This window comes from Ophidiomyces ophidiicola (assembly GCF_022830035.1).
Source record: "Ophidiomyces ophidiicola strain CBS 122913 chromosome Unknown scaffold_3, whole genome shotgun sequence".
NCBI lineage: Eukaryota > Fungi > Ascomycota > Eurotiomycetes > Onygenales > Onygenaceae > Ophidiomyces > Ophidiomyces ophidiicola.
The window spans coordinates 154,520-173,104 of record NW_026054643.1 but is presented as its reverse complement, the minus strand read 5'-3'; the positions used below and the strand labels follow the sequence as shown (position 1 = coordinate 173,104).

The 18,585-nt window shown below is 46.6% G+C and overlaps 8 protein-coding genes and 1 non-coding gene across 9 annotated transcripts; 2 read left to right on the top strand and 7 right to left on the bottom strand.

The window, feature by feature from the left end:
- Window positions 1-293: 293 nt before the first annotated feature.
- On the bottom strand, window positions 294-2,043 carry PWP1 (rRNA-processing protein; the record flags this gene model as incomplete). Its single annotated transcript, XM_049250205.1, has 2 exons — window positions 294-1,707; window positions 1,781-2,043. 2 exons carry the CDS (start codon window positions 2,041-2,043, stop codon window positions 294-296), a joined length of 1,677 nt encoding a protein of 558 aa, XP_049110565.1.
- Window positions 2,044-3,005: 962 nt separating this feature from the next.
- On the bottom strand, window positions 3,006-4,075 carry LOZ57_001112 (uncharacterized protein; the record flags this gene model as incomplete). Its single annotated transcript, XM_049250204.1, has 3 exons — window positions 3,006-3,772; window positions 3,831-3,920; window positions 3,988-4,075. The coding sequence occupies 3 exons, from the start codon at window positions 4,073-4,075 to the stop codon at window positions 3,006-3,008; spliced, it is 945 nt and encodes a 314-aa protein (XP_049110564.1).
- A 424-nt stretch (window positions 4,076-4,499) lies between these two features.
- On the bottom strand, window positions 4,500-5,975 carry LOZ57_001111 (uncharacterized protein; the record flags this gene model as incomplete). Its single annotated transcript, XM_049250203.1, has 4 exons — window positions 4,500-4,564; window positions 4,618-4,773; window positions 4,848-5,497; window positions 5,554-5,975. The coding sequence occupies 4 exons, from the start codon at window positions 5,973-5,975 to the stop codon at window positions 4,500-4,502; spliced, it is 1,293 nt and encodes a 430-aa protein (XP_049110563.1).
- Window positions 5,976-6,618: 643 nt separating this feature from the next.
- Window positions 6,619-7,951, bottom strand: LOZ57_001110 (uncharacterized protein; the record flags this gene model as incomplete). Its single annotated transcript, XM_049250202.1, has 2 exons — window positions 6,619-7,665; window positions 7,724-7,951. 2 exons carry the CDS (start codon window positions 7,949-7,951, stop codon window positions 6,619-6,621), a joined length of 1,275 nt encoding a protein of 424 aa, XP_049110562.1.
- Window positions 7,952-9,031: 1,080 nt separating this feature from the next.
- Window positions 9,032-10,282, bottom strand: ARC35 (Arp complex subunit; the record flags this gene model as incomplete). The annotated part of the gene is made up of 6 exons (XM_049250201.1): window positions 9,032-9,111; window positions 9,174-9,222; window positions 9,278-9,378; window positions 9,431-9,566; window positions 9,632-10,148; window positions 10,221-10,282. The coding sequence occupies 6 exons, from the start codon at window positions 10,280-10,282 to the stop codon at window positions 9,032-9,034; spliced, it is 945 nt and encodes a 314-aa protein (XP_049110561.1).
- Window positions 10,283-10,419: 137 nt separating this feature from the next.
- DIP2 (beta transducin) lies at window positions 10,420-13,531 on the top strand (the record flags this gene model as incomplete). Its single annotated transcript, XM_049250200.1, has 4 exons — window positions 10,420-10,422; window positions 10,490-10,554; window positions 10,619-10,873; window positions 10,927-13,531. The coding sequence occupies 4 exons, from the start codon at window positions 10,420-10,422 to the stop codon at window positions 13,529-13,531; spliced, it is 2,928 nt and encodes a 975-aa protein (XP_049110560.1).
- Window positions 13,532-14,644: 1,113 nt separating this feature from the next.
- Window positions 14,645-14,743, bottom strand: LOZ57_001107. Its single transcript has one exon. It is a non-coding gene; the product is annotated as a tRNA-Lys (tRNA).
- Window positions 14,744-14,930: 187 nt separating this feature from the next.
- Window positions 14,931-16,241, bottom strand: LOZ57_001106 (uncharacterized protein; the record flags this gene model as incomplete). Its single annotated transcript, XM_049250199.1, has 2 exons — window positions 14,931-15,870; window positions 15,922-16,241. 2 exons carry the CDS (start codon window positions 16,239-16,241, stop codon window positions 14,931-14,933), a joined length of 1,260 nt encoding a protein of 419 aa, XP_049110559.1.
- Window positions 16,242-16,672: 431 nt separating this feature from the next.
- LOZ57_001105 (uncharacterized protein) lies at window positions 16,673-18,234 on the top strand (the record flags this gene model as incomplete). Its single annotated transcript, XM_049250198.1, has 4 exons — window positions 16,673-16,705; window positions 16,762-17,116; window positions 17,179-17,342; window positions 17,395-18,234. 4 exons carry the CDS (start codon window positions 16,673-16,675, stop codon window positions 18,232-18,234), a joined length of 1,392 nt encoding a protein of 463 aa, XP_049110558.1.
- Window positions 18,235-18,585: the final 351 nt, after the last annotated feature.

Here is an 18,585-nt window from a genome sequence, read left to right as displayed (position 1 = left end):
ATGCGATGGGATCATGGGATTTTTAGAAAAACGAATAGGCAGGAGGGAGTTGAAGCTGACAAGTCTTTGTTTTCAGATTGGCCCCCTACAGAAAGCATGACTAAAGCGCTGACACTGACAGAATTTAATGGAATGTAAAAACCAGACGATTGTACCCCTACAGAAAAACTTTTCCTCACAATATTTTTGATATATCTATCCCAAAAACAACTTAACTCCCAGTTCATTCGTGCCCCTTCCCGCCGTAGCGTCGTGCACGCGGGATAAAATGAAAAGAAAGAACAAGAAGTCAGCTAATCCTCATCCATAGACTCCCAGCCATCCTGCCCTGCATCAGCTGGACCTTCTCCACCGTTCATCTCCTCGTCATCAGAATCGCCGCCATCGTCCCGCGCGACACCCACCAGCCGCTCCTCCTTGGCCTCACTCATCACTATTGCAGCGCCAAGACGGCTAGCAAATGCCCGTCGGACAGCCGCATTGGTTGACGTGTCCCAGACCTGCACCACTCCTTTGCTTCCCGCGACAGCAAGACGGAAGCTAACCTCTTGGTCTGGAGCAAACGTCGTGGAGAACACCTTACCCACTTCCAGCTTCCTTGAGACGACCATGCTGGGCTTGTGATCTTGTATGTTCCATAATTTGACTGACTTGTCTGTTGAGCCCGTGGCGATGAAACCTGGGATGTAAGGGTGGACGTCGAATGCCGATACTGATGAGTCATGAGCCTGGAGCGTCCATAGTGGTTTGATGGATTCTGAATTCGCCGACGCTTTGCGGATGTCGTGGCAATATACAATGCCGTTGTCCGTCGTAACGTAGAAGAAATTGGGGTCATGCGGGTCCCATCGGACGTTCTCGACATCGCTGGCCACTTGGAAGGTGGCCGCTTTAGCCTCGGGTGCTCTCATATCAGCTGCAACGATGGTTTTGTCATAGCTTCCACTCAATAGGATGGTGGATTCTTTGGGGTGCCAGTCCAACGAACAGATCTTATCCTTATGATTTGCGTATGACTTTGCACATTTCAGAGTATTCAAATCCCATAGCTTGACGGTCTGATCAGCCGATCCAGATGCCAATAGATTGCGGTGCTGTCTGTTCGCCGCTAGTGCCAGTACAGAATCAATGTGATAGCTGTCGTTGGCCTTTTTCGATTTCTTCTTCTTCTTTTTCGACTTTTTATCCGTACTTTCTTCCTCACCTCCTTGGCCTAGAATAGCATTTGGGTACATGCAATCCACCACGTCAAGATCCCATATCTCAATGTCTGGCTCCATTGTGCCCACTGCCACAAAATTTCCATGTGACCGGTTCTCTGACCCTCGTCCAACTGGAATGTCTAGCCATTCCAGACACAACGGTATGGCAGGCAGCATGATGTCATGATGTACGTATAGGTTGTCTTCAGCATCTTCGTACACATAGACTTCTAAATGAGCCACTTCGTCTTCCACTTTGCCGGAGAGTATGAGGTTGTCAGACGGCATAATCTGTAGTTCTTCTCTTTCATCATCCTCGTCCTCTCCCTCGGGAACGACGAGATATGGGTCTTCTTCATGTGGCTGGTGGTATGCGAGTGATTTGACATTCCCAAACATTGTGACCTCCTCACCGTCCTCATCTACAGCATCACTGTCGTAATGGTCCATATCATATTCTTTTAAGACATCACTATTAGTGCCAGTCTGTGCTGTGCTGCTATCCCTAGAGAGTATCAAAATGTTAGCAAAGAAAGTCCCAAGTAAAGCCCTAAACAGCTACCAAAATAAGTTCTTACATTTTACTAGACTCTTTACCCTTTTTTTTGCTTTTGCTTTTTGATAAAGTCTCATCAATAGAATTGTCATCTCCACCAATCTCCATCTCATCATCTTGTGTCTCTTCGCGCGCGGTTTTTAGATCTGTTTTCGCATCCTCCAACTGAACGCGTGCCAATTCCGAAATTCTATTGATTTCGTCTTCGTCTAGTTCGTACTTTTCTGGAAATTGTGCCGCAACCCCCCGGCGTACCCATGCCGTACTCGTTATCATGGATACCATTTTGTCAGTTTTTCGAGTATGCTGGTTTTAATACACGGCCATTCAGGTTGATATTGTCGCATACAAATGCCGATTAACGAAGTCCTGGAGCTTTGTTTGCACCAAAATCCTACCAAGAAGTAGTTATAGGCACGCAAAAATCCCAAAGAAAAGCGTCTTTCTGAGGCCTTACCGGCTCTTCACCTCTTCCTCATCCGGGCTTTCGCGATAACAAATTTTGAAGTTTTGATAAGCGGGACAGCTGATCACCGCCTTGGCAGAAAACTAACTAGCGCCATTCATCGAATGATTTACGCCGAACAACTCTAGATAATGCTTCAATGAAATCACTGCTGCATTTGGAGAGTCACGCCTTGTAGTCACAATTTGCTGCTGATCAAAAACAATTCCACTCGTTATTAAACAGCTTGGACCTGTGGCAGTAGCTGCTGCCTTATACCCGTCATGCATTCTCATCTTCACACGAAAGACAACATCAGTCAGTCCCCATACCGATTTCTGAAAATATTAGACTAACTGTATGTGTCTAGACTGCGAGGATATAATGACTGCTCTGGACGAATGCCATGCCCGCGGCTTCCTTTACAAAGCTGTCGGCGGATGCAACGACATCAAACGAGAGGTCAATCGGTGCCTCGGCCAGGAGCGGTTCAAGCGATCGAAGAAAAACCGAGATGACGCAAGAGAGAATCGGGGGAGGATTGAGCAGATATGGAAGACAAGAGGAGACTAGATATCAGTGTGGAGAAGGCGGAGCTATTTTCGCCTGACGTTTTATTGTCCTGCATTTCTGCCGGTTTTGGAGTACACTCGATGGAGTTTTGGGATACGATTTCGATTTACGAGCGAGAGAGAGAAAAAAAAGTGTACAGATATACAGTAGATACACCCTACTCTGTAAAATATTATTATGATACGTTGCGACAAGCCTCCAATACAAGTGATCCTCGCTTTTTGGGTATTCATATTTCGACTGCTATAGAACCATCTGGGTTTGCTTCAGCTTCACTATGGGGCTTCTGCTTATGTCTTCTTTTCCTTCTTGTCTTCGCTGATGCATCTCCATCCTGTACCGCGTCCGTCTCATTTGTCTCATTCGGTCTTTGTTCTTCCGCATTTAATTCGGTCTTTTCTTTCTGTCCAGCTGGATTTTCTCTCTTTTTCGGTTTCTTAACACTGAGCGGGTTTACCCCTTTAACTTTCTTTGATTTCTTCTCTTTCGGCTCTGCACCAGTGGCCTCATCGTCTTCTCTCTTTCTCTTAGTTGCTGTTGAAATCAACCCATTCTTAAATTTCCCTCGTTCTATACCGTCCCGTGTGCCCTCCGACGTGCCGCTCATAGGCTCTAGTATCATAACTGATCGCTTCACATATATTATTGGGACGCCAGGTATAGATCGCGCATCCCGTCTTAGATTATACCGTGGCGGTGGTTTTGTGGGAGCTCGTTTGCGATCATTCGTTGGCGCTGGGGTAGGATCCGCGGATGCTAATATATAATGCTCTTTATTCTTTTTCGATTCCGCGCTCGGTGAAAGTAGAGAGAGAAGACAGCTGGCTTCGTCGATGGGCGTATCATCTTCGTTATGGGAACAATACCGGAGGGGCAGAACGGTGGGGGGAGGGAGTTGCGGTGGTCTTCGGGGGGCAGCTCCGGGTCGTTGTACGGAAGAAGAGGTTGAGGAAGAAAATGAGGCAGTCATGGCGGCGAGAGAACATTTTGTAAGAACTAACTATCAGGTTAACACCCTTGCTGGCCGATACAGCATATTGGACTGAGGACTTACAGGGTTTTACTTTTCCTTGTAGTGTTCGTTCCAGCGAAGGTATTAAATCCATTTTAAAGGAATATAAAGCCCGCAGAAAATGAGAATCCACTGTTATTGGGTATAGTTAGATCTTCAGCTTCAAAACTATTTTTCCAGTAACTATGGACGGCCTAACCTAAGACCTGATAGGGCTCGCGAAATCCGAAAGTGATTTCATATTGGTGCATCAGCTTGCGGTACTTTTTTGAACGTTTTGCTCTCATATTGATAGCTAATAAAGGGATTCCTAATTAATCAATCGTTTTGAAACCGATTCGCTGTTGCTTACTGCAGCAAAAAGTGATAGTGAATTTTTGGAGCTCAAAAATAAGTATGCGCCAAGGACATTGAATTTCACGCTCAATGCAAATTAATGAAGGATAAATACGGTGTACTTTTTGCAAAAAAAGGTTCTCGCGAGTAATATTGACCAGAGGAAACCAGAAGTATAATAGTATTTTTTGGAGAAGGATGTTATATATTATACCCGAAAAAGTGAAGTTTTCATACAAAAAATAATTACTCCGTACCTGTATCCAGGTAACCCACTACCAGCACCCATACCAAAGCCCAAATATCAACCCCAGGCCCAAACTGAGCCAGATACTCCACATGTATGCCCTTATAACACCGTTTCTGCAAAATTCATTATCGCTTCCAATCAAGCCCTTGAATGGTAAAATCTATGCATAAAATAAGAAAACAAAGAACGCCTAGTGGTATGCGTCAGCTCGGCATCAGAGGCACTTCAAAGACGTCAACTTACCATAAGGAATGAATATAGCGTCCGGTCCATTCTGTCGATCAGAAAAATCTCGGACGCACACCCTAATTGATGAAATTTCATAACCGTCAATTCCAGAAACGTAATCGCCTAAGCGCTCATCATGTATCTCGTTTTTCGCAAAGGCCAACGACAATACTGATATCATCTATTTTACCTGCCGACAAATTAAGTTAGCAAATCGGTTTTGCTGCTGGGTACAAGATTCATACCCCCAGATATAGCCAGTCCTGCATCTATCGCCTTTTCCATGTATGGAGTTTGTGCTGAAGGGTCTTGTGCAATTGTTCTTGCAGTCTGAAGCAACTGTTGCGCGATGTACAACATTCCTCCATTCTTCCCGGCAGTACGATCCCCAGCAACCTCAATTCCCTTTCCATTCTCCCACTGCTTTAAGCTCAGAAGTATAAGCTCCAAAAGATCTTGCTCCCATAGATTGTCTGTGACACCATCAGATAAGGCTACAACGATATCATCTTCCTGGAGTTCGATAACCGAAAGTGATGCGTCATCTCGAGGTCGATCCACACTATCGGTACCAAGCTGCATCGGACAGTCGAACCAATGCCATTGACCTTGAGTCTTGAATACCACTTTTTCCTCCTTTGGTCGTAGGACGAGGATCTGGCAGTCCCCTATGTTAGTAACATAGAGTAGGGGCTTTAAAGAGCCGGCAACATTTTGGTAATGCAGCAAGGCGGTTGCACTGGTCGTAGTGCCGAGCCATTCATTTGGAGATGAAGTAGCAAGCACGGTCTGCTCGTAAGCACGCTGCAAGAACTCCACAGGGTCAGGGCGAGGGCCATCGATATTCCGTTCAGCTTCCAAGGCCCAGAAATGGAGGATCAGACGAGACCATAGACTGTGAGGAGGCCAGTTGGTTAGCTTTCGTGTGTTATGAAGGGAAGGCATTCTTACGCAGCATGACCGTGAGGTTTTGTTGCCCAGGCACCGACTCCATCATTCACGCCTAAAAAAATCGGTGAAACGAGCACAGCATCATCGCCATTTGTTAGACCTCGGATTAACTCTCCATTCACTGAGGGTCTGGCATCCTGGCTTCGATGGTATGTCGTCAACGGATCTGAAAACGATGAAGAGGGTGGCGAGATAAATGGGGGAGGAAATGGGCGGGAGGGTCGTTTCGGAGACAGGGCATAGCCAGTTTCGAAAACGAAGGGGCATTTATTGGCGAGCGAGAGCTCTGGCAAAGTCGGCGACGGAGTGGATATGCCGTAGGTCGACGCGGCGGCTCTCCATTGAGAGAAACTCTGACGGAGAGGTTGCTTCGGGGAGGACGATATCAGGGCACGATAGATAGCTGCAATATTAAAGGTCATGCCAGCGTCAGTGATACATGCTAGACCGCCACATGCAATCAAGAAAAGAGCATGCTGCAAAAATTATCGAGGCTTGTCTCACAAATCTGTCTTTTGGGGATCAGGGTGGGAGAGGCGGAAAGGCTGCGTTGAGGAGCCCCAAGAATAATGACTGCCTTCCGGCCATCCAACAAGAAATCCCACTAAGGCAATATCAACAACGCCATGTGCGCCCCGAAGCCGCGCCGCTCCAGCAATTCGCTGCGAGGCTGCCGAGGCCACCGAATCAGGGCCCCTAGACAAGGGCCACCGGCGCCGACAGACGCCCCAGCAGGGATTGCGAAGGTTCACACGCCCCAAAGCTCCATAACTTAAGCTCGTTGCATTCCTTGTCGCGGAGCATTTCTCCCAGCTAGCTAAGAATTATTAATTGGGCTATGAGGACGGGAGCAGTTTAGTATACAGCAGAAACACAGCAGCAGATATCGCCCCATTGATACAGGCCATCACCGCCAAAGAAGACACACATAGCCACTCGCCATCAGTTCATACTCGTTGCGTCGTTAACAGTCCGTGACGTCGTAAACCCTCCGCCCCCGGAGAACTCCCTATCTAAAGAGCCCTGTCGCCAAGTCCGCGAACGGACATCCTCCGAAACCCCTTCTTAGAATTCTGAAAGACGCTGATGAGGATCCTTTGGTGCCCTCTCACTCTGCTGCCGGTACTCAATGATGACCTGATGGAACCGATCCAGGCGCATATCCAGCTCCATTGCCATCTGGAAGACGTTTGCTCCTCGTTTAACCGCAGATAGACGGTCGAACACGTCCGCCGCAATATCTGCACACTTCTCGACGAAGCACTCTTGCTCGTCGACCTCGTGAGAATCGCAGATGACGCTGAGCCGAGAACTGCAGGGGCACTTTCTGCCACCTTTGAGCGTGCACTTGCGGGCGCATTCGCAATATTTAAAGCAAATGCAGAGATTTTCTTTCACATATGCACTCAGCGACATATATCCTTCCTGTCTGCGGTGCTCTCCAACTGTTCTCCCATGAAGCATGGCGTAGGCTGCCTCACGGTTTGCCGCAATGAATCTCCGTTCTTCGTGCTCGGAATCAGTGCTCTCTCGTTTCTCCGACCGCTTTTTCATATGTTTCGCTTGTTCTTCTTTCTGGAGGATACTGAGATATTTCTCCGACAGGGTCCCAAGGACCATCCCTGGAGCTGCATCGTAAATCGGATTGAGTCCGGTCCATTCGCGACAGTAGGCTGACTGTGGGTCAGTTACAAGTCTCTGAATGTACTGGCGGAACTCCTTTTCGTTTTTGGGGACATGGCCGGCTTCCATGCTGAGTCGGACAGTTTGGTTGACATATTCGGCTTGCTTTTGACGAATAATCTCTTTGTTAAGAAACCCGCGCACAATATCAGTTGCCATGTATTCCTTGCAAGCTTGAAATATCAATTTCAAGTGATCCGGTTCTGGGAGACATTCTTTAGCGTTAAACCTGTTATTTGGAGCCAAGCGCCGGATATCAAAGTGGAAACTCTCGCAATGTTCGAGGTTTCTAATTTCAATGTTAAGTGTTGCATATGTTGCGTAGAAGAGATCTTCTACCGCCACAAGAAGCTTCGAGCAGGAATTCTCAGTCACTTGATTTTCCACTCGGTCGATATAGAATTTAATTCCAGTTGGGCTAGTGTCGATCTAGTCATGATCTTGTCAGCCTTATATAGCTTAATTATGCTACTCTCTAGGAACTTACAGCTGCACCAAAGGCTGACATGACCTCCAGGACGACCTTTGCAATGCCATATACCTTGGAATACACATCCACAATCGAGTCACGCCTCTCAGACCTACGTTTCTCCAAGGATGGAGGCCTTGGCTCATAGGTAGCAGGTTGACGGGGCGGAGGAACGTAGGTAGTTTGAGGGAGGATATAGTTCTCGTCATAGCTATCGTCAGAGTTGATGGAAGAGGTTGAAGACATCTCCAAAACGCCACACAGCGAAGACTCTAGCTCTGGTGTTGTATTCCGACAGAAAATACTGAAACTGTGGCATTCAAGAGAAAGAGAAGAGTGTATGTTGAACTAGATTGTTGTACAGTGTTTTTCCCCAATGAAGAGCGATGAGAAATTGATATCAAGAAGGACTGTGGAAAGAAAGGCTGGCAGCTCTGAGAGAGAAATAAACCCATTCCCCCCTACAATACCCATTCTTACGAAGTTCAATGGAGACGGCTGGCATTCTTTGCTGTGTGAATTGGGTAATTCCGCTGATTCACCTCGCACTACATGGTCACTGCCCAAGTGCCAAATATGACCTGCACCATTATTTTCTCTTCACGCACTTCTGGCGGCGTTGTATTCCTTTGATATTATATTCAAATAAAGCTCAGAGGAGCCACCAACATATCGTTTTGTTATGACTTATATTTTGTCACTATATGGATTTTTCTCAACCAGCTTCATATTCTCGAGGACTCGGTCGACGAGGTGTCTGGGCAGGTATACAGTTGCTCGTGCGCAGGTATGCAAAGGGAGGGGGAAGGGGGGCTACACCCGCCTTGTGTTGTCAACCTCCCATTTCCTGCCACTTTTCGATGAACTTCCCGGTTTTGCTCAAGGAAATGTTCAAAATTTTTCTTTGCTAGCGCATAAGCCCCATTCTGCGTTACAATTATACGCATTATATTGCCTTCTTGGGTATTTTGGGTGGCTGGCAGATCCCCTGCCTCTTGTCTGGAAACTTCCATCGATTTTTTCGATGTCTACGAAAGCTTCACTATAGAGTCAACTTCACGTGCTCCTTGCTCTCATAAGTTTCTTGACCTTATGGCAAATGATAGCAATGATACTTGATGAGAGCAGAATGCCGGATGTATGAGAACTACGATGTTTTAAACAGTGCGTAGGGAGCCTAGGAAACCCCTTCTACTATATTGCTATACCAGCTGGGCCAATATGGTTGTGTATATGCGAGCGAGGATCCGTGATAGTTTGTCAACGCGCTTCATACGAATCGTGATCCTTATTCTATATTTAAAAAGACATGGAGTGTTAAATATCCTATCCTTGAACTCGGAACGTCCTTCCGCTCGCTGTCTTCCTTTCCCTTTCTTCATTTTCGGGTCGAGCACGGTTAAGCACTATTCGTTCAGTTAGTTATTGTAGTGGTATTGTATTTGCATTATCAGCTTCAATTGATTACCTTGGAGGAAGTCCGCAGTCCGTTTTCGCATACGAGTGTGGATATATGCCTAGGACCAAAGCGTGAGAAATTCAGTATTCAATATCTATGCACTAGACACTAACCTTTGAGGCTTTGATGTGATAGTGGAAGTAGTCCCGGAAAGTTTGTATGTGAGAAATTGTTTCAGCACGCTTTTGGGGCAGGAGATGTCGAGGATAGAGAACTTGATTGACAGTCAGCGGTAGGTTAAGTCAATAATAGCGCTGGAAACTGACTGAAGGTGATATAGCCAATTTCACCATTCTGAGCATTTTTCAGACCAGGTATTCCTTGCAATTCTAGAGGTGGATCATGTCGGAATAGAACTTGAGGGGCATTGGTTATCGCTCTCCTTCGAACGTCAACGAGCTCCTAATAATATCCAGTAAGTAGAGGTCAATGAGTGGAGCTGGTTGGTAGCGTGCCTGTAAAAAGACCTTTCCAAAAATCCTATCAGTCTCATCTCTGAAGACCGTGCTAAAAATGACGGCTACACTATCGTGGTAGGCTTTGATAAAAATGGCCTCTTCTTCCCGGTAATGAATCGTCATCACATCTCCTCCGTCTTTGACTCGCTGTGGTATAGATTCAGTTGTGTACTTGACGGCCTCCGCTTCCAAATTTGAGTATTCGGTGAATGCTCGCTCAAACGGCGCAGCCATGGCATTCCTTTTTAGTAGCGAAATCCGGCTAACTAGTTCCTCCCGTGCCTCAGGCTCTGACGGAAGATTCTCAAGATCTATAAGAATGGAAAAATCATATCCGGCTTCGGGGGAGACGATGTAAGGCCCATATTCTCTCTCGAGGACCTCCTGCGCACCATATTGTACCAATTCGCGAAAGCATTTCACAGAGATAGAGATGAGGATTTTGGTTTTGGATTCGGGTGTAGAGACATGGAATGCAACGCCGTCAAAATCAGAGACTACCTGATCGATGTATGCTGGAGGCGCTCTGTGGTATAAGTTAGTCGTAGCTTGAAGACTGTAGGCTACTGCCAGACAAGCTGGCGGGGAACAGACTCACCCAGAAAACCGCTCAGTGAGAAGCGATTGGAGAAGGACGTTCTGGTAATCTAGAAGAAGCATGATGGCAAATGCATCCGCATCACAAAACGAAGCAAGTTCTGGGTGGTTAGTCCAATGGAGATTGTAGATGCGGGCAACTGTGTGTCGGGCTCCTCGTCGTCATTCCGCGTTGATAGTACGGCGTGCTCTCTGCCAAGATGGTGCGTTACGGTCGCCGGAGTGCTCATCTTTGAAAGTTTAATTCATTTTCTTTTTATCGCGTGGGAGCGCGTGGATCGAGAAATTGCGCGGTTTCTGCGACGGAGGGAAGAAAAGATGGTTAAGTCATATTTGTAAGTATGCACAAGAACTACAATGGCTTTGAAGCCTGCTAATGAGACAATTTCATGTATGCAGAAAGTTCGAAGCATTAAAAACCTTTGGCCTGGTCACTTCTGCCAGCTCAAATATAGTCTGGATAAATGACGAAGGCGGTCTAAGGGGCTCCAGCCATACAAGTGCTGGACGAGCTGTTGTTGGGGTTGGTGAAGAGGTCGCATGCTGGGATATAAAGAAGGGCGAACTACTTGCTAAATGGCACGATTCTGAATGCAGTGCGCAAGTTACTTGTATTGCGCAGAGCAAAGCCGATGAAGATATTTTTGCAGTCGGGTACGAATTGCTCTTACTGAATATTTGGATAGTGGTTCTGATGTTCATGGCAGGTACGAGGACGGTACAATCAGGCTATGGGATTCTAGGCTCGGCACCATGATTATTTCATTCAATGGCCATAAAACCGCTGTCACTCAGGTGACATTCGATCACGGAGGCGCACGACTGGCAAGTGGCTCAAAGGATACGAATATCATTATCTGGGACCTAATTGCAGAGGTTGGACTTATCAAGCTGCGGGGGCATACTGGCCAGATAACGTCACTCCACTTTCTGTCGAGCTCTGATAGTGAGGATGAAGCGGTTGAGTTGCAGTGCGAGCACGAGCAAGAACAATTTCTATTAAGTACAGGAAAAGATTCACTTATCAAGGTTTGGGATTTGTCCTCTCAACATTGTATCGAGACTCATATTGCTCAAAGCAATGGAGAGTGTTGGGGTCTAGGCCTAGCCCCCGATCGAAGTGGGTGCATTACTGCAGGCAATGAAGGAGAACTCAGAGTGTGGGCGATAGATGCGAGTGCTATGAGAGAAATTGCTCAAGAAAAGGAGGGCGTTAATACACGAAAGATCTTAGTGGATAGAGGAAACTTATATCGCCAGGGAAAAGATAGAAGCATCGGTGTACATTTTCACCCGCGTCACGATTACATTGCGGTTCACGGCTCTGAGAAATCAGTTGAAATTATGCGTATCCGAGGCGAGAAGGAAATTCTAAAAAGTCTAGCCAGAAAACGGAAGAGGAGAAAGGAAAAAGGTGGGAACCCGGCAGAAGAAGACGATAAACCCACTGGGGATGTCCCAATCTCACTTGCGTCAGTTCCGATTACCGAAGTTTTTGTGACGCATGCGATTGTAAGGACTGGGGGAAAGATTCGTTCTGTTGACTGGATGAGTGGAAAGGGGCTTCAGTTACTTGCTGCTACCAGCAATAATCAGTTGGAGACCTACAATATTGTCACGGCTGAAAAGAAGAAAAAAGAAGCCGAGGATGTGGATTATAATCGGGCGCTCTCTGTGGAAATCCCTGGCCATCGAACAGACGTACGTTCGCTGGCTCTCAGTTCAGATGATAGGATGTTGGCGTCGGCGTCTAGTGGAAATTTGAAAGTTTGGAACGTTCGCACCCAGACATGTCTTCGAACATTAGAGTGTGGATACGCTCTTTGCTCCACTTTCCTTCCTGGAGACAAGATCGTTGTGGTGGGTAATAAGAACGGAGAATTGGAAGTTTTTGACATTGCCTCGTCTACTTTACTTGATACAATCAAGGCCCATGATGGACCTGTATGGGCGCTGCATGTTCATCCTGACGGCAAGTCTATGGTCACTGGTAGCGCCGACAAAACCGCAAAGTTCTGGAGATTCGAAGTTGTGCAGGAAGAGATTCTAGGCACCAAACGTACCACACCAAAGCTCAAGCTGGTGCACACGAGAACCCTCAAAGTAAGCGATGATATTTTAAGCTTGAAGTTCTCTCCAGACGCCCGGCTACTCGCAGTTTCTCTCTTAGACAACACTGTTAAGGTCTTCTTTGTTGATACCTTGAACCTATTCTTGAACTTATATGGCCACAAACTCCCTGTCCTTAACATGGACATTTCATACGACAGCAGATTAATAGTTACATGCTCGGCTGACAAAAATGTGCGACTCTGGGGCCTTGATTTTGGAGATTGCCATAAAGCGTTCTTCGCACATCAAGACAGCATCATGGCTGTTGCATTTATGCCTCACAACAAGGAAGGAGACGGACACAACTTTTTCAGCGCAAGTAAAGATCGATTGATAAAATACTGGGATGGTGACAAGTTTGAACAGATCCAAAAACTTGAAGGCCACCATGGAGAAATCTGGTCGCTAATAATAAGTCATTCGGGAGACTTTATCGTCACCGCAAGCCATGATAAAAGTATTCGAATTTGGCAACAAACAGAAGAACAGATTTTTCTCGAAGAGGAGAGAGAAAAGGAATTGGAAGAATTATATGAACAAAACCTCGCAGATTCCTTAGATCGAGAAGAAGCCATTGAAGGGGAGGATAGGGCGGAAGCTGTTGCTGCTGGTAAGCAAACTATAGAAACCCTGACGGCTGGAGAGCGGATAATCGAAGCTCTTGAACTCGGAATGGAGGATCTTGAGTTAATGCAAGAGTACAATGAGAGGAAGGCTTCCAACCCCAAAGTTGCCTATCCATCTCGCAACCCCCTCTATCTTGCCTATGGCAACATCTCGGCGGAAAAGTATCTTCTCAATACCGTCAAAAAAATCCCATCTGCTTCCCTACAAGATGCCCTTCTTGTTCTTTCATTTTCCAAACTTCCTGCGCTTTTCACATTTTTGAACCTTTGGGCAACTAAGGAGTGGGACATTCCTTTAACATGCCGCATACTCTTCTTCATTCTCAAGACTCATCATCGACAAATAGTGGCAAGCAAGATGATGAGACCAATGCTCGATGGCATCCGACAGAGCCTGCGAGCCGTACTTTCGAAGCAAAAGGACGAGATGGGCTATAACCTAGCTGCGTTGCAATTCATCGGTGGTCAAGTACGAGATAAGGGCAAATCGGACTATGTTGACGAGGAACTGTGGGAGCAAGAAGAGCGGCAGCAACAAGGTGTGAAGAAGCGACAGTTTATAACTGTTGCATGAAGCCATCATACATAGTATTCTAGCAGCATGGGCATGATATGGAAAAGTTTGTTGGTATCTGGGAGTTGAAGGGATTTTACCATGGTGTTTTAGGCTTAGACATTTATTGTATTGTATGTGGTGCTATGCACGATTTTGGGACATACGATTATCGATATGCCATTATATAAAGAGGGTTTGGACAGTAGAATTAAATAGAATGTGCTAAGATGACAGGATGAAAATTTACTACAAAGAGTAGTAGACCCAGCTGGGATACAAATGCTGGTTCAGTGATTACATGTCTTTGCTAGAAGTCAAAAGTTCTGGTTGAATTCTGGGAAGTGTCATATGGTGCATCGAGACCTTGTACAGTGCCTAAACAGAGCCAGGTAGCTCCAACGCGAGAATGTTAGTATTCATTGCCAATAAACGAGCTTGTAGTGGAAGCGAACAACGATTATGCAAAACAAGGACGTGCAGGCAAAGTAAAACATCTGCATCACAAGTCGAATCCGAGAAAAGCACCCGGAACGAACGAGGCAGCGAAATACGATGCCTTCCTTCCTCGATATAAACATAAACATCAGTGAAACCCGTTCTAAGCACCGACAACAGTCCCATCCCTCCAGGCAAAATGGCTATGCATCAATACAATCCGCAGAAGAGGGGAAAAGAGGAACAGTTCCAGTATCAAGATGCATATGACGATACATCTGGGCTAAAGCCGTTCGTTTTTCCATCTCTGCGGGGAGTCCTAACACATAATTGCCTGGAAGTTTTCCCTAAACAGGGGCTGATGGGCTGCCATTCCTCTTCCGGCTCTTCCTAAAGAAATTGGGTCTTGGTAGGTCATCATGTAACCGCGATTGGGACGCGGTGGGCTGGGTGCAAGATATCGAATATAATGATCATTCGGAAATGAGGGACTTACTTCAAGCTAGGAGCAAAGACGGACATGCATTATATATGGTTTTGTGTATTAAAATGCCACTAAAGGTGAAGTTTACTGCGTACGGAGAGAAAAAAAAAAAGAGCATTTGGCGTCGAGGTTTCGGTGAGATTGTTTTTCCGTCCAAGCTCGCCCAAAACCCACACACACACACACAGATCGAAACAAAAAATCAAAAAGGAAGCCGAACGCGGGGGTCGAACCCGCAGCCTTGTGGTGATCTACGGATCCTATGAAAGTCTCATAAGAGCCACACGCTCTACCGATTGAGCTAGCCCGGCTACTTGATGTCTACCGAAATCCTCCTGTATCATATAGCCTTTGAATCAAGACTCCTAAGCTAAAAACCGAAGCTCACCTGCTAAAACCACACTGAACCTATCATCAGAACCTAAATAACATTGTCTCAAACAACGAGAACATCTATCCAGAAGGGTATCATAAATCTTAAGACCGTAAATAGGAATATCATGATGGCGATGCTTTTAGCGAACCGCAAGACGAACAGGCCCACCACTCGCGGTCCCTAAACTTTGCGCATCTGTGACAACCCCATTCGCTTGGCTCGGGGATTCCAGTATATGCAGAATCGTTTTGGGATTTCTGCGATTTGCTCCGCTGATAGCTATCAGAAAAATCACCAGAGTGAACGATGCGACGCTTTTGACCAGGGGCCAGGCTATCAGAAGAAGCAACATCAACAACTGTAGGTCTTTCCTGGCCGCACGCCTCACAGCATAAGAACATCGGCGGGTTAGCTAGGGTGCATCGCGGACAACTCCAAGCATAGCCATACGCATCGTCCTCGATTCTTCCTGGCTGCGGAGCGGGAAAATCATGGGAGCAGGCACTCTGGGGGGCCGATACTTGTTTGGCAGATTGCGGGCCAACAGGGTTAGCAGCGCTAGGGGGGATATATGAATTCCCATAACGTTCCTTTCCTTCTTGCTGAATCAGGTCGATGAAGGACTGTATTATTGCACGATCATTTGCATCGTCTTCTTCTGCTTGTGTTTTGAATCCATTTCGCAAGGCCTCTTCTGCTAGACTTTGGCCTGCCTGGGTACCGCTTGCACAGCCTTCGTTTATCTTTCTACGTTTTTCTGCAGCATCCGTAATGAGTTTTCTCATGTCCATATTTCCCCAAGCAGGGGTGCCTCCTAGCTTTTGGCCAGGTACAGTGGTAAAAACACTGGGTCTCTTCCCGGTAGCTGCCGGCGGCGCAGAGATTGCGGCGATCCTTCGGGTCGCATCAAATGGTGCTTCTCGACCACCGAGTCGCCTTCCTTCGGAGAGGAAGCCTTCCCCAGTATAGCCATTTCGAATGAGCCGTTCACATTCCAGTCGGAGTTGATTCCAAAGAGCATGAAACTTTGCATTGTGCTCGCCATGAACAATATGGCACAATCTAGAGGAAATATTAGCCTCCAACTAACCTATAAAACCAAATAAAACGGACTCATGAAGCATCGTATCAACTATTTCCTCATAGGGAAGAAACACCCGTTCATCATAGTGTTGCCTGAGACGGAGACAAATCTTTTCGCCATGGTTGACATTCAATCCCAATAACCTAGCAGTTGAAGGATAGAACTCTGAGAGTGTGTGGACCTTCCACGAGCGTTGACGCATAATAGGTTTGACCAAAGAAGCGACTCTACGCAAAAGCGTCAAAGCTTCTGCCTCCTTGGCCCTGTGTTTGTGATGTTGATATATGAGGAAAAACTGGTCGGTTCCCTTCGCGCCAGGGGGCAATTTGTAGTAGAATTTTGGGGCCATCGCAAGGCATACAAGGCAGGAGACACAGTGAAAAGAGAGTTATATGAACGCCAAAATCTTGGAAGCAAGATATTCGATTTTGGCAGGTAGAAGCATAAATGAGTGGGGCGCAGGCTGCTGCAATTCAAATAACAGTGCGGCAGGATTCTCATCACGGCGGTTACAACAGTTAGGGGACCTCATGAGAATTTTGACTGATGACAACCGTCATCTCATCTTCACTGGCGCCAGCGGCTCTCTAACCGCCGCCCGATGCCCAGCCAAACAGCGTGTTGATATCACAGGGCATTGCGATAGCTGACATAAGCCTATGCCAAGATATCGAGTGGCAAATCACATCATCGCCGAGAATCTGCAGGCGAGCAGACTCAAGAGATAGCTGCCTGCTCGGCACTCTGCAATGAGGACGGAATAACACCCTTTGGTACAGCATGACAAGTGACGATGAGTTTTTCTTTGACTATGTAAGTTGTGCTACCAGTTTCCTATGTGTCGGAGTCTAGCACGCTAACAGCTCTAGAAGCTGTCCTGGATCCCTAACGACGTAAAACGGTACTCCACCCAGGTCGCAAGCTCTATCGATTACCATGTAGATCGTGCAGCAGCAAATGTGCGCGATGTGTTTTCCCGACAAACCTGGCTTCCAACTACTCTTCGACCTCATCCAAGAACCAGTCATTCTTTTCCGCAACCTTTACCTCCAAGATCCATTTTAGATAAGGCCCATGCCTGGGTTCTAGAGAATCCCGCATGGGCAGCCGCAGGCCTAGCATTTATCGGCACCGGTGGCCTTTTGATATACGGCAATAAGAAATTAAATGTGAAAAAGCGGAAAGCAAGGCGCGCAAGCAACGGTGCCCGAAAAGAGATAGTCGGTAGGGCTCCATCCACCCGCTCAGCAGGATTCTGTCCAAAAGATTTGCTAACCTCCGTATAGTCGTTGCGGGCTCAGCGCATGAGGCAATTACGAGGTCTATTGCCTGCGATCTTGAACGGAGAGGCTTTATTGTTTTTGTTACAGTCACATCCTCCGACGAGGAACACGTAGTCGAAAATGAGGCCCGCCAGGATATTCGGCCCCTATGGCTGGATTTAGCTAACGTATGTTACTGCCTCTTAATTATATGTATAAATCCTCTAACACGGACAATAGACACCGTCAGAGCCATCCGAAATACACCCTTCGCTATACGTTATCCAATCGTTAATCACAAATCCCCAAGCCCCAATGCCAGGAGTTCCACCCCATACTTGTCATCTAACTGGACTTGTCCTGGTGCCTTCTATAAAATATCCCGTTGGCCCTGTTGCTACTATCCCAGCATCCAACTGGGCGGACACCATTCATACCCGTCTTTTGTACCCAATACTTACAACCCAATTGTTTCTACCCCTTTTTACCCTAAAAAGCAACAACAGCTCTATTGTTGTAATAACACCATCTATTCAATCGTCCCTCTCTTCCCCTTTCGCTAGCCCTGAAGTTGCCGTAACAAAGGCTCTCTCTGGTTTTGCAACAAGTTTACGACAAGAATTACGTCTTTTAGAAAATGGCACCGGCTCCATTGATGTTATCGAGCTGAAGCTAGGTAACTTCGATTTTGGACGGTTTCGCGACTCTAATTGCCAGAACAAAGGCACTGAAGTCCTTACTTGGCAACCTCAGCACCGTGCACTATACGGCTCACCGTATCTAGCAAGCCTGGATCACCGCACTAGGCGACTAGGAAATTTCTACGGAACACCTGCAAGGGAGTTGCATCTTGCGGTTTTTGATGCCCTTCTTCCGCGCCAAAAGACATTTTTTGGAATACGGAAAAAGAAGCGCCAAGTTGTATATATTGGCCGCGGCTCTAGAACCTATGCTATCGTTGGGAACATTATCCCTGGCGTTTTGATTGGCTGGATGCTTGGGTTACGAACCGGGTCTACGATTTCTCCCGGCGATTCGATTTCTGATGAGGACAATGGGTATGGAAGCGAAATAGCCTAGGAAAACATACCTTAAACCCAAGGTATGCAGTAGGTATTTAATATATTTTCATCTCAAGATTGCCATCTGAATGCCTCACCAGAGCCTTATTAGGCTTCTACCATTCGCGTAGCCAAAATGTCGCTGGGTGTCATAAACAGATTTACCCGACGAATTAGTACAATGCTCACTGGTGTGTTCAACTTAATTCCAACCAAGGCGCGCTTTTGCAACATGATAGTACCTCGATCATACATCAAACGCTATCGGAGGGGTGGAAGATACTGAGTTCTCTCTATTAAAATACCGGAAGGCGTTGGCTATTCACATTTTATCGTGTCATACTTCTTGACAGCGCTATGGAGAATTTAT